The sequence below is a fragment of the Carettochelys insculpta genome, chromosome 1 (assembly GCF_033958435.1).
Source record: "Carettochelys insculpta isolate YL-2023 chromosome 1, ASM3395843v1, whole genome shotgun sequence".
Taxonomy (NCBI): Eukaryota; Metazoa; Chordata; order Testudines; family Carettochelyidae; genus Carettochelys; species Carettochelys insculpta.
The window spans coordinates 170,090,619-170,109,918 of record NC_134137.1 but is presented as its reverse complement, the minus strand read 5'-3'; the positions used below and the strand labels follow the sequence as shown (position 1 = coordinate 170,109,918).

The 19,300-nt window shown below is 43.3% G+C and overlaps 1 protein-coding gene across 7 annotated transcripts in view; it reads right to left on the bottom strand.

The window, feature by feature from the left end:
• The window catches only part of KDM6A (lysine demethylase 6A), a 295,712-nt gene extending 276,689 nt beyond the window's left edge, over positions 1 to 19,023 (bottom strand). For all 7 annotated transcript variants that reach the window (XM_074995163.1, XM_074995170.1, XM_074995188.1 and 4 more), the window contains exons 1-2: positions 18,436 to 19,023; positions 18,169 to 18,232 (exon numbers count right to left, since the gene is read on the bottom strand). In XM_074995163.1, coding sequence (XP_074851264.1) covers positions 18,169 to 18,232; positions 18,436 to 18,599 — 228 coding nt within the window. In that variant the 5' untranslated portion in view covers positions 18,600 to 19,023. The remainder of the gene's footprint in view (positions 1 to 18,168; positions 18,233 to 18,435) is intronic.
• Positions 19,024 to 19,300: the final 277 nt, after the last annotated feature.

The following is a 19,300-nucleotide window of genomic DNA, read 5'->3' as shown; positions in this document are numbered from 1 at the left end:
ACCCTTTATGGATGAGCCTTCACTCCACCCCAGCCAGAGAAGCCCTCGTCCGCTATAGGCCCAACCCTGGAGCTCTGCGGGATCAGCCCTTGTCTTCAGTGTGTCCAGGGCAGGGATGCTCCAGCCCAACCAGAGCAGCCCTTGCCACGTCTTTCTCTAACCCGAGACAGCTAATTGTGCATAGGAGGGAAGTTTCCAGAACACGTCAGCTACTCGCAATCATTGTTGTACCTAAGACTGAGTTATATCTTTGGTCAAGACAATGAGAGGGGAGACTCCCTTCCCTCACAGAATATGAATTAATTGTTGGTTTTCCCAAATTCACTCTGTTGCCTCCTGTCTCACTCTGCCCTCATAAAATTCTCTGTTTCAACTCCCAGGCTCAGTGCTTGCAAATGAGAAAATATTGCCCACAGAGGGCACGCAGAAATGTGTGTACAGGTGCCCAGACTTCTGTGTGGTGACTTCAGCATGAAGGCTTTAGAGGGGAGGAAAAAAGGCCTTAGAAAACTGAACTCAGACTGATGACAACACCTGTCAGAAGTGTTACAAACTTCCCCCTCCCTAACCAAAAACAAATGCTTGACACTTGCTTCATCTCACTGCCAGGGAATGTTTGTTTTCAAACTGTTTTCTCTAGAATTCAAATAAATATTTAAAGAAAGAAACATTTATAGTGGACTCATGTTTTATAAAAGTTTTCTAAAAGGTTAGTTGTAAAATTCTTAAATATTAAGGTACCAATCAAAAATGAATATGAAAATACAGACAACCAATTATTCTGCGAGGTGCATGTACATATGATGTAAATGAGGAACACTAAATGTCTACAGAATAGTATTAGTGTGTACCAGTTTCCAGAGGAACATTACAAATATTCAAAAAGGCCTGTGTCTTTAAAACTCAAAAATTGTCTCAATAGTCAGTTATCTTCATTAGTTCCTTAGGAAATATTGACTTGCCATATTACCCAAAAGGGATACTAATAACTCACTTGTGAAGCAAGGAGAATAAGACAGCCAGCAATTTTACAGTAACGCCTGTGGTTTTTCCTATGTTTTTAATGCGGACTTGAGGGTTTTTGCACCTTTCCCTTTCACTGAATTTTTGTCTGACCCACAGCCCACGCGGCAACAGTTGCGAGAAAGACAGGCACTGTTAATAGAGTTACGTACAAAATTAAAGACACCCCCCACCCCCCGCAATCCTGCTAGACCTGGTCAAGTGAAAGACTACTTATGTAGAAAACAGCTCAATGAACTTGATGGAAAAGTTAGGATTCTAGCACTACACAAATCTAGGTCAATAAGAAGTGACAGGACTCCTCGCCTAATTGCTAATACCCAGCCTTCTAAAAGGAAGAGTAGTGAATAATGCTACCTACCTAACCTAACTGTCATGACAGTATATTGAGTGAAACCTTACGCACTTCCAACTCTCATTCTCATGCAGAAACAGGGCTGCTTCTTTTTCTGAGACTCAGTCACACTAGTGCGCTCTCCATTACGACTGCTGAGATGCAGAGAAGCTGGAAAGCTATTTTTCCACTATGCTAGTGAAAATTTGTAAGAGACTTGGTGTAAAGCAAAGGGTCTAATGCCACTGTGTCCAGCACGCTAGCAACTAGCCACATGTGGCTATTTGGCCAGTTGAGTGTGGTTAGTTGGCTTGAACAATAAATATATTTTCAGAATAATGTGACTAGTTCACTTCTGAACTGGTTCAACACCCCAGGCCTAAAAGAAAAAGAGTAATCTCCGAAATATGGGGAGAGAAACAGAAATTGCTTCATTTTATTATGATGAGAAGATATTTCAGTTAATCATCTTTGCCATTATTACATCAGGAGACAAAAGATTCACCTAAAAGCCCTCACATTTAAAAATTAGAGAGTGTAGAAGGGAGAAGAAACCTAAACACTACAGCCTGACCTAATCCTATAGGCTCAGAGGGGCAGCACTGTTAGTCTGTAGCTTCCCACACACACACACACACAAAAAAACACTACACCAAAGAAACAAGGAGTCCTGTAGCACCTTGAAGACTAACTTTAATTGTTAGCTTTCATGGGTAAGACCTACTTCATTAGATTTGGAGTAAAAATGAGACAGCAGGGTATATATAGGCTACAGGACTGCCTGCTTTTCTAATCCTTTAGTATCCCCTTCTTTCTATAGGCTGAATGTGAATACAGACTTTACACTAAAATTTATTTACTGACAAGAATTGCATAAATAACTGCCATATCGTTTTTAAACTTATTTAAAAATATTAAAGAAGAAAAAACTGATCAAGTCATCCAGCTGATCCCATTCACGCTGTATGATAAAATGAGTGGAGCTAATTTTCTACTGCTTTTTTCCAGTAAAACTTGAAACCACAAAAAGGAAAAAAAAAACCCACCAACTCATTGGCTTCTAGTTAAAAAACTCAGCAGACACAGCAGCAAAGTTTAGAAAGGCATTTGAGAACTGTGAATTTGTGAAAAATCACAAGCTATAAAAAAGCAAGAAAATAAAATTTAAAGGTTCCACTTTCAAATTAAAAGGCTCAGAATACTTTAGATTTCAGCAAACCATAGATATGGTCAAACAACTAACTTTGGCCTAGTACGCCACCATATTTACCTAAAAATTACAACACACTAAACAAGAAGACAGAGTATAGTTTTACAAGTAAAATTACTTAACAGTAGGATATATTCTAAGAAGGCTCTGCAGTAGCGTATTAAACACAATGTTTTATCCGTAACGATTATCCCCCTCCCCCAAGTCAGTTTTCACATCATGATCTTGATCTGGAAATTACAGCCATCTAACCGTTGCATAATTAGTTACAGAAAAGCCCTCTGTGAGTGGTAGTAATATGCTAGCACTCACTACACTACTTCCCTTAGAAGGCATCACTTTAGGAATGTGCCTATGGAGAGTATTTGGTCATAACCACTGCTATATTCTATGTAATCAAATGCACAAGAGTTCAACACTGAGTAATTTGTTCTGCCCAACCAAGTGACTGCAAATACAAGCCTGCCTTGGTTTCTGGGTTACCATATGAATCTAGGTTAAAGGCTGTTCGTGTGACCCGACCTACAATTATCTATATTTCAGAAATCATGGGAGAGTTAGTTGTTCTTTAAAAATGAAGAAATAAATAAAAAGCAAGCCTTATAATACAAATCACACTAGCAACTGAAGACTACAGCCTGACCCAGGCACAGCAAGTAGGGAGGCTGCATCTACACTATGAGATTAAACCAAAATTTATTAATATCAATTCTGTAACTCTGGAATTTATCAATTCAATTTTGACTCTCCTCACCTGCCCACATGCTCCTCACAAAGTCAACTTACTGATGCCACACTCAACTGGCAAACATTTATTGCTGCAGTAGTACATCGTGGGAACTTATCCCCCATCCTCATAGCATTCTGGGAGTGCTCACTGGTCTTTGATATCATCTTCTCACACTGCATTTTCCTCGTTCCCCTCCCATGTTAAGCAAACATCCATTTTTCCAGTTGGAAGGAAGAAAAAGTAAGGCATCCTCAGAGACAGCAAAGTTAACAAATCTCTTTCTTCTGTAACTGAATTCTCAACTAGCCATCCGCTGACTATCCCCCCTCCCGTGACTGCATCCAATCTCTGAAAGTAACACAGGGACCCTGAAAAGCGTGAAGAAAGAGATGATAGTAAAGTTTTTGAAAAAATAAAGATGCTGAGGGGAGAGTACTTGGCTTTTCCAGTGGACTATAAGGCTTCTGAACACAGGTTGTGTTCTCAACTGGCCATCCACTGACCGTTCCACTTCCTGTGATTGCATCCAATACCTAAAAATAACACAGGGACAGTCTATTCTCAACTGGCCCTCCACCCACTCTTCCCTGCACAAAAAGGGATGCAAAAGTTAGGAGAAAGAGGATAGAAAAGTTTAGGGAAAAAGATTTGTCTCTTCCCTCTTCACGACACAGCCATTGCCAGCATGAGGAATAACAGTGAAATCTCATACACTGAACTTGTAACGGAAACAGGAATCTCAATTGGACTTCCAACCTGTATTTGGGGGGCGGAGGCTGGGGGGTGTCAAAGCATGAAGACAGATGGGAAGTGTTAGGGAAAAGATTTTATAACAGAAATATCAAAGCAGCAGGTGTCTGCAATGAGCAGTAATCCCCCCGAATATCTTAGCTGCTGGGGAAGACTTGCCCCCTGCCCCGACAGCAGCAACCACCAAGTCCACCGTTGGGCATGTGAGGGGTTTCAGTGGGGAGCCTGTTGAAGCAGTCCCCCTAAATACCTTAGCCACCTAGGCAGACTTCCCCCAGCAGCAGCAAGCTCCCAAGTATCGTAGCTCCTGGGAGAAGACTCTTCCCCCCACACCCCCCCAGCAGCAAAAAGGCCTGAAAATATGTTTGATGAGGGGCCAGCTGAAGTAGTCCCGCCTGAATATCTTCGCTAACGGGGGAGACTTCCCCCTGGCAGCAGCAAGCCCCTCAAAATCTTTCCCACTGTTGGGGCCCTAACTGTACATAAGCCAGGACATGGTGCTGCCTGGCAGCATGGTCAGCACTGAACACAAGGCATGCCCTTTTACTGGGTCAGGGGCTATCCACCTGATGTGGCTGAGCACGGGGAACACCCTGACTGACATCACGCAGCACAGAAAAGAATTCCAAGCGCAGAGACAGTACCATGAACTCTGTACCAGGGCTAACTGTAGATGCACTATTGGGGCTACTGTTAGATGCACTCAGAGAGCTAACAGCAAAGACAGACTTTTCTCAGGCTCTCATACAAACATGACCCCACAGCCACAGGACACCTGGTCCCAGTTTGAAATTCAGGTTTTCCTGTTACCTAATGCCTGCACACCAGAACAGCAGCAGCCAGAGCAGAGCACTGAGGGGTACTGTGGGTTACATACGGACACCTCTGGAGACTGCTACATTCGATTTTAAGACATAGCACTTCCACACTGGCCTTTAATCGAACTTTTGAATTTGAGCTTGACGCTACATCCAACCAGTTCTGACAATTTGTGATATCAATATTAGTGCTCCCTAAATCGGGCTAATGGTATTTACAGTGAAGACAGTCACATGGTAATATCAAGCTAACTGCCTAAATTTGAACTTCTCATAGCGTAGACACAGCCGAAGTAAGAAGCAGCCACGGCACAGAAGAATTTACAATCTACCTATGACAACAGTTTTCCAAAATGGGAATAGAAACAAAGATTAAGTAAATTGACCAGCACATCACAGGAGATCTGAGTCCCAATTCAGTGCCTGAACCATACTCAAATGCCCTCCTTGAGCACCTCTATTTACATTTCCTTGATTTTTAAAATAACTGAATTTTTTTAAAAAAAATATTCATTTGGGATTCTTCTAAAAAGACAGATGAAGTAGTATATCTAATCAACTTTATCTGTAAGTTAACTAACTTGCAGAAACTTTTATAAAAGAGCTAAAGATAAGACTTTCTAATACAATCACACGGTGTTTGGCAAAGGAAGTAGGAGAAACGAGCAACACGGGATGATCTGCATGGAAGAGGAAGTTATGGGTGCTAAATATGGGGTTGTTGCAGAGCAGAAAGAGACATGGAAATAGAGAAGGAACTCAGAGGGAGGAAGTAACTATTGTCAACAGGTGAAAAAAAAAAGACTCTGCATGTATGGGATTAGTGAGGTTCCTACCATGTGGCAGATCTGAGCAGTGTCAGAAGAAAGGGAAAGCTAGTGTAAAAGAGGTTGTGACAGGGCAGTAGCTTTCAACCTTGGATCCAAGAACCCACAGGCAGCAAGTATTGTAGGCAAGGGAAGGCAATGCGTTCCCAAACAGCCACACTTGACACCACCCATGCTCTGCTGGGAGCTTCAGTCTCACCACACCCTGAGCTCTGGGACCAGGGAGAGGCTGCAAGCATGCCATCTGCTGGCTCCCTGGAGATCCAGGGCTGTGCTATCCCAGGATGGGGGCTCATGACCCCACTGAGTGATGGGGGAGGATAACTGAGCAGAAGCCAGTGGTCAGAGGGGCCTTGGGCAGGGCTGGAAATGTCTGCCTCCCCAAGCCCTACCTGGGAGGTCCACACCATGTCTAAAATTTCCAAGAGTACATTTCACATGGAGGAATGGACAGGTCCACAAATGAAGAGGCTGGAAGCCACTGTGACAGAAGAGCACGCCCTCACTCCTCCCTATTTGTTGAAGCTGGAAAGCCTCAGGTGTTTACTGCCCAGTAATCTGAACTGATACGTTCTGCTTCTGAGTTGTTTTCATGGGGGGGAAGGCAAGCCCTAAGAAAATGGATGTGAAATTACATATAGTTGGAATTTATTTTTCTCTTTTCTAACTGATGAGTCTGCACAGTGGTTTACTCGCAGCCAACATTAGTTGTGGTTTCTCAGTGCTGGAAAATTCCTACGTGTTATGGGGATTCCCCAACAGAAGTAAATCCCACTGTACTGGGGGGATGGGTTTCTCTGGCTTTGCTACTAGAAAGATAGGACAAAGCGAATGAAGCTCAGTCTGTCATATCTGGGTTTTCCCTGAAAGATCTTTGTCGTCCACAATGGAAACCAGAAAGGCAAAGAGTTAATAGGAACAGGGTGCATTTAAGCCACACCACCTAGCAAAGGGACATAGATTGCGTACTTGAAAGAGATTTTTAAATGCCCCTTTTAAGCTATAAACTTATCCTTACTTGTGCCTGCCATATTTATTATGGATTCCAATAGTCTATAACTGGGGTGTGAAGGAGGGGGTGGGACCATGAAATTTCCTAAGAGGGTGGGGGGGGTGCAACACTATGGGCTGCAATGTCTCACTAGCATACATCTCATTAAAATGTTGAAATATGTTAACTGTTTTTCTGTATGCGTATTCACATTTATTCTGATTAATAAAGTTTTTACATTCTACATACTTCTTTTCTTACACATACCAAAAGAGTTTTTTTTTTCCCCCCATATGAACATAACCAAAATTTTCATGAGTTTGGATACCATTACACAGGTTGGGGGGCCTTTGCAGGGACAAAAAGTGGGGCCTGACATAAAAAGTTTGCTCACCCCGGCCTACGCAATCCACTATCACTACAGCCATTCAGGAAGCTCTTACATGAGCATAATGTAAGACACTCACAATCCCTACTACCTACAACTATGCAAAACAAGCATTCAAAATGTTACTATTAACCCTTCTTGCCAAGTGATTTCTATACTTAAGATAGAGACTAGGCTTCCTCTATTAGTCCAATTTTAGTACATTCCTCTCCCTTTCCCCCCTCCCCCAGTCCTAACACTATTTTCAGTCAGGTGGTATATACCCCCATATTAAAAGTGCATGGTGGAGGTCAATTTACAAATTTCTATATGGCAGAGTTTAACATTTGAGTGTATACATAAAATGTATATCAAATTTTCAAGCAACCCTTAGCAAGCCAAATATGGTCAACTTCTTCCTCCTTTGATTTCTCTTAATCTGCTTTGAATATACGGCAGGACCTTAATCACCATTCTGATGACCAAGTTTCAACACCAGCTTCTTAGGCAGGAATTTCTCAGAAGTTTGCAGTATTAAATTACATGTGTTTTTTTCTCCTTTATTCGCTCTTGATAATTCAGACTAACTGAACTTCAAATATAAAAACAATTAAAAAGTACCACAAAAAGGACAAAAAGCTTTTTTTCCCCCTCTTTCTCCTTTGCAAGTCATCTATAAAACGCGAGCAGCTCTTCCTTATCAATAAAGAAAGGGAAACAACATTCAAACATGGGTATCAGAAATGAAAAGCTCGAAATATTTCTAGGCTGATTCATAAGTAAGAAGGCAGCCCATTACACAGATGAAAAACACCTAGAACCTAGATGACTCCTTTCATACCAAAATCTCAAACCATAAAATGTTAAGAACAGTAGTTACATACTGTTCACTCTCTGCTATACGTAATAGGGGCACTTCATTCTATTTAACAAATCTTCAACAAATTTTGCTAACAATTATACCATTACAATTGTTTCCATTTTCTTGATATTACTATACCTTTTGTCCTATTACAACTATTTTAGCTGTGCATGTGGTATTCCTTGTTTTCTTTCCTTCCACACCCCTTCTCTGTTGGGATTTGTTTTTCAACCATTAGTTTTTGCTCTCTCCTTCCTTCACCCTACAAATATCCCAATTACACACTTACAATTCTATTTTTCCCTCTCCAACTAATATCATGGATACAGGAGTTGGTTGTTATGAACCCCCCATCCTCCAAGTTTTACAAAAGGGCCTGACCCTTGGCTCTCCCTTCCATCCTGAAGAAGGGCAGCACCATCTAGGCTGCTCTGCTCCAACTGCACTTTTTTTTTGAAATTAGCATAATTTAGACTACTTTATTTTGCCACCGTTCTTTCCTCTTAAGAGAGCTTACCCTCAGTACCTTGCCTCTTAAAGCTTACTCTACTACCTCAGAGGTAGGAGAAAATTACATCCGGCTATGCTATATTCAGGATTTAGCAAAATGAATGGCTCTCCTGCCTCTTTGCGGGCATTCCACAAGCAACTTCACTGTTCATCACCCCTCTTCCCTTCCTCCCCACCAATTGTGTTATGTACATATAATTTTTTTCTTACTCATCTCACCAGTGCTCCTCCTGAAGTAGGGAGCAACACTGCAAGCAAGTTAACTATCTCAGAATGTAAGATGGCAGGGAGTAGCAAGAGTTTTCAGGGAATTGCTGGAAAGGTGTACAGGACCATCTCTTCTATGCTTTCGTTACCTCCCCATTACACACATTATTCTCTTCTCCTCCCTGCAAAAGCGACCCATTTCAGCCTCTCTTGTCTGTTGATACCTCTCCTGGTGGATTTCTTCCTCTCCTCACAATAGAACCTTCTCTCCAGAATTCTTCCTGGAATGCAAACATTCTTCCCACTCGCCTCTCTTCCCACAAATAAGAGGGAGACGTAGGTTCAGCTAACAACGGCCTCACATGCAGGCCATGCTACATAGGTCCTTCCATGTATGTTCTTCCCCCTCTAGAGCCAGCATAAAATATACGCACGTCCACAATGGAGACTGAGAACCTTTCGCTGCATACTTTTTAAAAACTTGCTCTGTTCTGCATCTGTCCCATGCCTCTCAAGAAAGCCCAAATATTCCAGCTCTCCCTTCTCCTCAAAAAAAAAAAAATCTCTCCTTCCACACCTTAAAAAAGTGATGATACTCTTCAAAGTGCAGCAGCAGGACTGCTTGTGTTCACAAAGGCATTGCCCCTTCCTTCAGGAAGAACTGAGCCAGAAGTCCCAACTCACTAACCAGACCAAAATCTTGGGCATGTGAGCTTCTCAAGCCCTTAAAGATTATAAAATATAGAGCTTTAATAGACATCTTGACAAAACATTTAACATTTAGAGATGAAGATCTACATGACTCTAGAAAATGTAACTCTTTTTTAGTGAATGCCATTATGCAACTTCTGTTCTAACCCCTTATTGTAAAAATCTAAAGACCACCTCCTCAATTTCCAAAATACTATTTGCAGTTCCATGAAAACTTCAAAAGTTCTTAAATGATCATGAAAGAAAACCAAAATTCAGATAAACACATCATTTTAGAGGTTAGTTCATATAAAAACTGAATTTTTCTTGCAACTACATGCACTACCTCTTAATTCCACATTACATGCACAAGATTTATCCTATGATCATCTTGTTCCAGATACAAGAACAATAAAGATACTTAGGCAAAACAGAACAGTCATCCACTAATACAAAAATGATAATTTTATGTACTATTGTCAGTGTAATAATACTGATAACACAAAGTATGTTTAGGGGCTTTTACTCAATTCAGTAACCTACTGATAGGAGAGTGTCTCCATTATAATTTCCTCTCAATATAAAAAAACTTTAGTCCACTATGCATACATGACGTGCACTGGTTGATTTTAAAAGCATAAACTTTAGAGTCTCACATACAAGTAACAACTGCTGACAGGGCCTTAACAAATACCTGATATATTTAAATCTTCAAGCAGAATGATCATTCACAATTCTTTAGGTCAGTGGTGGGCAACCCTTTTTCCATCAGCCCCACAAATGCAGAATTTCCCAACCAAGTTACACCTTCTTGTTGCACAGGACAAGTAACAGTCAGCAATGAATCAATGATAGGCTTAAAGGTGGATAACTTATGATTCTTTAGGATTGGACATTTAACCTTTTCGGTTAAAAGAGCACCTCAATTTCCAAAATACTAGTGGAAGTTCCACAAAAAATGTATTCCCTGTTTAAATGGATCTAGAATGGAATATTTAAACTTACATTAAACAGTGGATCAAACCTGCAAACAAAGTTCTTGGAGAAGACGTTTGGTCTTATATTTAGAGCTACTTCAACCAGAAGAAATTTAGAATCCTAACTTCCAATAGTATACAGATTGCCAGGGGGTTAAAGCACATACGTATATCCCTTGAAAGTCAAAAAATATCAGACCTTAAAAATATAATATGGTGGAAAAAAATCTTACGCTTTTATGGCTTCCATTAGTATTTACACAACTGAACTGATTAAAGACCAACTTTGCAAGCAGAGGAATACCAAGGATAACCCCCACCCTCTGCCTCAACTCTTTAAACTAAAAGATTTTCTATTTAATAAGTGCCACATACTGAGTATGCGACAGAACTTTTTAGGCCATACTGTCAGCACTCATGTCAGAAGACATGCAGACACCCTACTTGTGACCTTTATAGTGAAAAGTAATATGCCTCACAGATTCACAACAACAGGACCATAACAAAGACCCCAAAAAGTCTCAGGTGACCACTTTTAATCACACGTGTCAAAGACACAAAGGAGTTTAAAAAAATTATCCAAAGTACAGAAATGCTGCACAATTCCACTGTTTATATTATATTTCATGGTATTTTAAAAATTTCAGAAATATTTTGGACGTTTTGTGGACTAATTTGCACCTCCCCTCCTTTAAACCTAGGCTCCATGGGATATCATGAATTCTTTCTTCCTCTGAGCTGCATATGGATATCTCATACCTATAATATTGATGCATATACATAACATGATTAAAGATACTGTGCTGAAAGTCAATGTACAGTAAAAGCTATGTTATCTAGCCCTGTCCCAACTGGAAAATTCTATGAAACCAGCATTTCTTCATAGAAAAACTGGTTTATAGGCCAGCTAGCACAGGACTGGCAGGCTCCTTACCCAGCCCTGCATAGCTCCCTGGAAGCATCCACTTGTCCCTCATGCCCCTGGGCCAAGGAATGGCCACCAGGAGGGGATGCAGGTCACAAGTTCTGGAACAGAGTATGGGTACAGGATGAGGCTCAGGGGATGGGCAGGAGCTTCAGTTGCTGGATAAAGGTGGATGGGGAACAGTTTGTCTCAAGCAACTCACCACAAGCAGCAACCTGTCCTCACTGCTCTTAGGTGGAGGCATGGCTGGTATATGGTACTGTTACAACAGCTTCCACGGACCTGGAACGATAGCCAATGGGAACTGTGGACCCAACGCTTGGGACAGCATGCATAGCTGCCCACTATGCCAAGTACAGTTTGCCACTTACGGGGAACCACCCAAGGTGACTACCTGCCAGATCCAGCAACTCAAGCTGCCTCCCATTTCCCAGTCCCCTCCCTCTAAACTAACTGGTATTTCTCAAATCTACAAGCACTCCCATTTCTCCACATGCCAGATTTTACTGTACCTGGGTTTTATTCCCATCTCTGCTGCACATTTCCTGTATAATATTCAGAAAGTTACTTGCTTTTGCTGTGCTTCAATTCATCTCTGTTAATTGAATACATTACTTGCTATTCTTCTGTTCCAACTATGCTTGCTTGGCATATCCATTTTCACTGTAAAAATTTTCATAGATTTTTAAAGCCAGAATAAACCAATATGCTTATCTACATCTGTGGGTCTCAACCTATCATCACTGTACATATACAGATTGAACCTTTGAAACCTGTGACTGTCTGGACCGGCAATATCCATTGTCCAGTGCCTGAGGGCTGGGAGACAGGGCCAGCAGCGTCCAGCTGCAGCTCCCAGGACTTACCTATGGGCAGCCCTTTCCCTATCCCTGCCTCTAGTCTACCACTCTCTGGCAGGGCCAGTCCGGGGCATGGCAGGGCGCCATAGCCAGGGCTGCTAGGGGAGGGCCGGGAAGAGGGCCAAGGCCAGGAAGGAAGTCTGAGAGCAAGGCTACGCCAGCAGGGAATTATCCTCCCCTGGTTCAGTAAAATCTCTGGTCCAGGACTGCTCAGCCCCCAAGAACCAGGAAGGTGGAACTTGTATGGCCCTGGGGATATCATATATGATGCAACTATATGCTGATGTGAAACACAAATTTGGGCTGCAAGTGAACCACTGATTTAGTCTGACCTGCAGAAGCTGTAGAATTTTCTCTAAATAATTCATTTTAGCTAGAACACCTTTTAGCAAGAACACCTTTTAGCAAGAACACCTTTTAGCAAAAGATTTCAGGGTAATTATTCCCTTGGTGAGTATATGCACAATGCCCCTTTTCCCTCAATACCTGCTGCAGCTTCTAGACTTCACTACAAACAACAATATTTATACAGGTTACACCTCCTTGGTCCAGCATGTTAGTGACCTGACAGATCCCAAACAAGAGAATGTGCTGGGCCAGGGAAGGTCCAGGGATTCTGGCCCCAGCTGACCCTGCTCCAGGGCTATCACAGGGCTTCCACTTGACCTATGCCGCTGCAGGACAGGACAGGGTCTGACTCTGACCCTGCAAGGCAGGCAGGCAGCTCCAGCTTGCACCAGCAGTGCTGCTGGTCAGGCGAGGAAGGAGCTCTGGCTCCTGGCTCCCGCTGCCCATGCAGGGGCCCCCAGCCGGGCTTGCAGATCTTCAGAGGCCAGTAGCCCCAACCTGTGCCATATGACATTTGGGAACTACAAAAATGAGCTAAGATATCTTATTTACCATATCACATACTAATGTCTGTTACACCTCTCGATATATGACAAGAACGCTAGCTAAAATTCATACACTTATTACACTACGTAAAATAATAAAGCTTGCTGAATACCCATAGAAACCCTGAGGGCAAACGACATTCAACAAATCAAAAAGTAAAGATTTTGTATGAGATTATCCATCCAAACCTACAAGCATAGAGAAATACTGTACCTTTTAAGAAAATGTATATCAATATCTAAATAGTTTTAAAATATAATTCTGCACAACCAGAAACAACAATGTATGCAACCATTTCTTCCACAGGGGCTTTTTTTTTTTTTTTTTTTTTTTTTTTTTTAAAAGCCATGTATGCCTTTAAGCTTAAGCAGACATAAAATACAAAAACACAAACAATCAGTCTGAAACCCATAACCCCCTGCCCCAAAGCATCCACTTCAAGGTACTTTAAAAAAAAAAAAAAGTTAGCAATTAAAGTTTCCAGACAAAGTACTGTTTTCAAAATTGTAACTTCCTTCATCTTTCTCCACATTTATACATAAGCATGTCAGACAAGCGATTTTAATAATAAACTCTAAATCTGTCTTAGTTTTAACATGATCTATGAAGTAGGAGCTCAGCAATAGTTTACATAACATAACGCTACCGACTCTCTGGAACACTTTTACAAGAGTCTGAAAATATGAGTACCCAAGTTCCCCTGCTCCCAACACTGCCACAGCACCAGATAAGCAGTCTAATTATTTTAAAGGAATGTTTCTCTTCTGATGTAAATAAATTATTCTAAAAGGTTTAAGAGAAGCATAAACTAAGCCACTGAGCTACACATGGATTTTTCTACTAATATTTTTCTCTTAATATTTTTCAAACATTATGTTATAATTAAAAATAAGGATTCTGATATATGCTAGCAAAAATTGACAGCCAGTATTCAAAGGACACAGTTAACATATTTCACACTAGCGTTAAAATACTTGTTAACACCATGCTACAAGCAACACCTGAAGTAAGACTAATGGAAAGTTCACTATTTTTCCAATGAGTTTTGTGAATTTAATAGCACAGGACAAAACTACTCAGTTATTTTCTCCTGTTTGTGTCGGGTATCTGTACAATAAGGGGAAACAAAAACTGTGTAAATACTTGTTAGGCAGAATACTGCGTGCATATAATATATTCAACTACTTTTTAAAAATCAATTAAGCTTCAAGTTTCCTGCCTTTAAACAATATGCTTGATTCTGTACCTTATATTCCAAACTTGAAACAAATTCAGTGTATTGGGGAGCTGGTAGCAGTCATGTTGAAACCAATATATTATGTAAGCTGCAGCAGTCTAATATGAATGCCAAACAAGTATGTCTTATTAAATGAAGGTCTGTGTCAAGGAATGTGTGTCAACTTGTGATTAACTACCACCTGAACATTTAAAATGGCTAACCTTAAAATCTAGTTCCAATATTCTTACCGATTCCCCTCCCAAAAAAAGTTTTTAACCCTTCATTGAGTGGAGAAAAAAAGGCAGGAAGATGGAAATGATTCACCTACTAAAAACATCAAGATACCAAAGAATGTCTTTTGCACTTTCACGTGTGACCCTTAGGTGAACACCTGAGACCCATTTCCTATAAACCTGGCAGCAGAGCACTAACAAGTTGAAGCTCAGCATTTCAATGAAAATGCAAGTGCCTCCTACCCCCAGGCTCTTCCACCTGCATAAAAGTCCCATACTCATCACATAGAGATTGAAAGCACAGCTTCCAAAGTAGTATTTTCAAGATATGTTATTACAAAACAAAGATGAAAGTTTTGAAAACAGTAATAGTTCAGGTTTATATCACCATGCAATAATGCCAACATACACAAATCACATAACACAATCAAAGTTTCAATTCTGTACTGCCTATAATACATTGTTTAGTCTAGAATAGATACATGTTACATCTCTGGACTTGAAATATGCCACAGAACACAAGGTGTGCAGGTCCAATATAATATGTATACCATATACACTATTTTAAGTGCGAAGGCAGTATCCAATGAAATTCATTCTCTGACACATCCTAAAAGAGCATTACCACTTTATGAGACAGGACCTCTAGGGTCAAACTATAATCCTACTCCTCAGCAAGTGGTCAGAGTGAGAAAGGAGTAAACTCCCTGCTCGGTAGAGCACAGGGCTGCCCTCCTCCTCCCCTTTGAGACCATCAGAAACAGGTAGGACCATGATACTTTGTATTTCACACTCCAGCCAGTAGAGCAAAACATATATAAAAGGCAGTTGCAGTGACTGCCATGGCTATGAATGGGAACATCGCCTCCAAGGGTCTATACTACAGTTAGACACCCACCATCAGATTGTGCCAGTTAACTCAGGCTAAGGGGCTGTTTAACTGCTGTGTAGAGTTCAAGCTCAGCAGTCTGAGATCTAGGATCCTCCTACTAGTACCCAGACTCAAGCACAAACCTCACTGTCTACACCACGATTGAACTACCCCTTGGCCAGAGCCAGAGTCAGCAGGCGCAGGTCAGGCATGAAACTTCAAATACAACGTAAACATCCTCAAAGACTACTCCTCCTGGAACTCCTCCTGAAAAAGCATGACTCCACATTTCTCCCAATGTGCAGCTGTGAGTAAACAGCACAGCAACATCCTTAATGTTTTGGCGAGTGAATTCTGAATCACATAGATAGGATTTCATAACTGGCGAGTCCAGGAGCTTTTTTAGCTATTATTCCTTTATGCACGGACTTAAAATTTAAATTATTCTAACTCCAACAACAGTACAGCAGAATTCCAGGTTCCACAAAAATAATATATGGCTGTTTGATCATTTTTTTTATTGCTGCAAGTGACATATCAAATTTTGACAACCTCTTTCACCATCCAGCCCTGAATTGGGAAGGACTGAACAGTTAGTACATATGCTATTTATGCTCTGGTAAGTTTTTATATGTTAAGCTTACCTTCAACTATCTTAGACTTTGAATCGTGCCAGGACAGCAAATTAAACAACAACAAAAATAAAAACCCAAAATCGTGAAGCAACACTAAACTAAACTTTTAAACAAAATGAAACTATATTTTGCAAGAATTTTTTGCCCAATAATTGTACTGAATAGTAACATTCTGATTCTTTTACTTTCCAAATGCCATCTCTTTGAATGACATTTTCAAAAATAATGTTGTAAGGTAAACCTGCATTTTTTGTATTTTGAAAATGCAGAACCAGAAAATATTACAAGGAAAATTCAGCTACAGTATGACATTTACGTATTGTATGTGTTCATGTAATAAACAGGCAACAACTTAAGCTGTTCCAGAAGTCTGCTCCAAAACCATAAACTATACTATTACATGTTAATATACCAGACATATTGCTACGTAAAACAATGTTAAATTTGCTAATTTGAATTGAAGTACAGGCACACAGGAGGGCAGAAGACAATGCTTAGCTGTTAGAACTGAATCTGCTTTATTATTTCATTTCACAAAACACAAATTACAACATGGTAGTGAAACTGAAATCTGCAGGGAACTGCATAAATTTATTAATCCTAATTTTTAAGCATTCTCAAGCTCCACCTCAAAGTCAGTTTCTAATGAGCCTAAGTAATATTTAAAATTTACTGGTTTATAAACATCTACACAGACATCAGTTAAAATAATATTTAAGTGATTTGATGTCATGCTGTCATCTTACAGACCAAGAAGTTGGTAAACAACTTTAAAACTAATGAATAACAAAGCAAAGCTTTATTTTGTAAAGCATAAGCCCAAAAACAGCGTTTTTGAAACATTTCTAATATTAAACCTTGTCACTATGCCAGAAATATCCCAAACCTACATTAAGGCCTAAACTACTGAATTCAACACACTTTGGGGATATGCTTTACAATAAAAAAATAAATAAATTAAAAAAAGGCCAAAAATAACAAAAAGGACATATTTGTGTAAAAACATTCACATTGGGCAAGGGCACACGAGGACGATGAAAGTGTCAAATGGAAAACTATAACTCCAAAGCAAAAATCAGAGAATGACAGAGCAACATCTACTGCTGCAACGGTGTTACCTATTAATGGGTACGAATTATTCTATACACAAATGTTTTCCTCTGTTTTCAGTCAGAAGATACAAACTGACAGATACTCCAGCTGCACAGCCTTTGTCGCTAGCTTGTGGATGGGGAGCTAAATGTGCTACAGGTTGATAAGGATTACGCCAGCTTTGCAAACGCTATTCACCGTTAGGAAAGCAACGAGAAGGATCTTGTAATGCGCAAGAGAGTTTGCCTTAATCATAGTGGGGGGCTACACATTTCAGCCGATGTGTATATATTCCTTCCTACAATTTATTTCCCTGTTTACCTCCCCCCTCCCCTTTCTCTTTCTCCTCCCTGTCCGGCCATCTTGGGCCGACAGGAGCAGCCATTACTTAACTAAATGACAGGGCCAACAACTTTTCATAGACACAAACGTGTGCGTGTGAAGCCCAAGCAGCCTCCAGACTGGGCCGCTCCCCCGGAGCGGCGCAGGAGCGTGGCGGCCAGGGCAGAAAGGGAGCCACGCCGCTAGAAGTTCCACATTTGAGGCAGCTGGACCCAGAGAGCGACCAAGTCACTTAGCGACGGACTCCGAAGCGACACACAACTCCGCGGTCCCAAACCAAGAGGCCGCGTTTCCCCCACTCCAGCCATCGGCGGGGCGAGAGGAGCGGGCCCGGATGAGGCAGGCACCGCGCAGCCTAGGCGCAATACAATAGGGGCGCAAAGCCCCAGGAAGGGTCCGCGGGAACGTCAGCAGCGCCTCACGGCCGCCCCGCGCTGCTCGCCGTTTGCCGCGGAGCCCGAGGCTCGGGCCTGACACACAGACAGGCACTTTCCGTCCCCGGGCTGGCCAAACCCCTGGAAGCGCCCCAGTGCAGCCGCAGGCCCCGTCCCCGCCCTGCGCCCCGCGCTGCGTGCGCCCTAGGGGGGCAACGCCGGCCTCTAGGTGCCTGGCGGGGCGGGGACGAGCGCCCAAGCCCCACGGAGACCCAGGCGAGGAGCGAGCCCGAGGGCCCGGGCGCGTCTCTCCCCCCGGGCTGTGGCGGTGCCACCCCGTGCACACGCACACGCCGTGCAGGCGAGGGGGAGGGGGAGAGTGGCGGGGCCGGGCTGGCTCGGCTCCCTCCTCCCCCCATCCTCTTACCTTTAACAGCAAGGCCTTCGTTCTGGCGCCATCTTCATGAAACCTCAGAAAGCCGAAGAGTCGGCTGCGGAGGGGGAGCGGGAGGGGGAGAGAGGCACAAGGCGCAGCGTTAGTCAGGGAGAAGCCCCCGCACGGGCTCGCTGGCAGCGCGGGGCCGGCCGGGAGCCCGCACAAGCCCCGCACGGAGACGGGCGCCCCGGCCCTGCCCGAACAGGGCGCCGCGGCGGGGAGGGGAGGGCGGCGGGCGGGCGCGGGGAGCGCGGGTACCTGTCGAGGCCGCAGAGGGCTCCTCTCTCCTCGGCTGTCAGGCTGGCGAAGTCCTCCTCGCTCTGGCCGCTCGCTTTCCCCGCCGCCATTTTCTTTTCCTCATCCCCGAAAGGAGCAGCAGAGGCGGCGGCAGCGGCGGCGAGCGACACTCCGCACGATTTCATGGAAACGCAGCGTAATTAACTCACAAGCACAAGCGCCCCCCCCGGCGCGCCCCCAACGCCCCCCAGTGCCGGGCGGGGCGGGGCGCCCGACACACACACCACAACTTTTATTACAACAACAACAGCCGGCAGGGAGGGAGGCAGGGGAGGAGGGAGGCGGGGGGAAGCCCCGCGGCTCGGAGGAGGGAGGGGGAAGAGCGCCCCGGCGCTGGAGGCCGGGGGAGGAGGAGGCGGCTGCAAGCGGCGATGGCGGCGGAGCCGTGTTTACATCGCTGCCGCGCGGCTGGCTCCGCCGGCGCGGGGTGAGTAGAGTCGGGGTGACGGGGCCCCCCCGCCCGCCTGCGCGGGGTGTGTTTGTTGCCTGTACAAACTTCCCCAGCTGCTGCACAAAGTTGTTGTAATTGTGTCACACAGCGAACCCCACGCCGCCACCGTGACCCCCCCTTGCTCCCCCGCCCGCCCGGAGCCGCCCCGCCAATCACCGCCGCCCCAGTGGCGCACGTGACCTTTGTTGACTTACGTCAGTCATAGCGCTCTCCCACCGTTGAGCTGCAGCTTGGTTGGCGCTCTGCGCCCGCCTCCTAAATTACCGACATGTCATTGGTCAAAGGGCTGTCGGGGGGGCAGGACGTCGTAAGCTGTCTGCTCCTTGTTGGTCCAGTGTCCTGTCAGTCAGAGCGCTTGGGCAGTTACTCAATCAC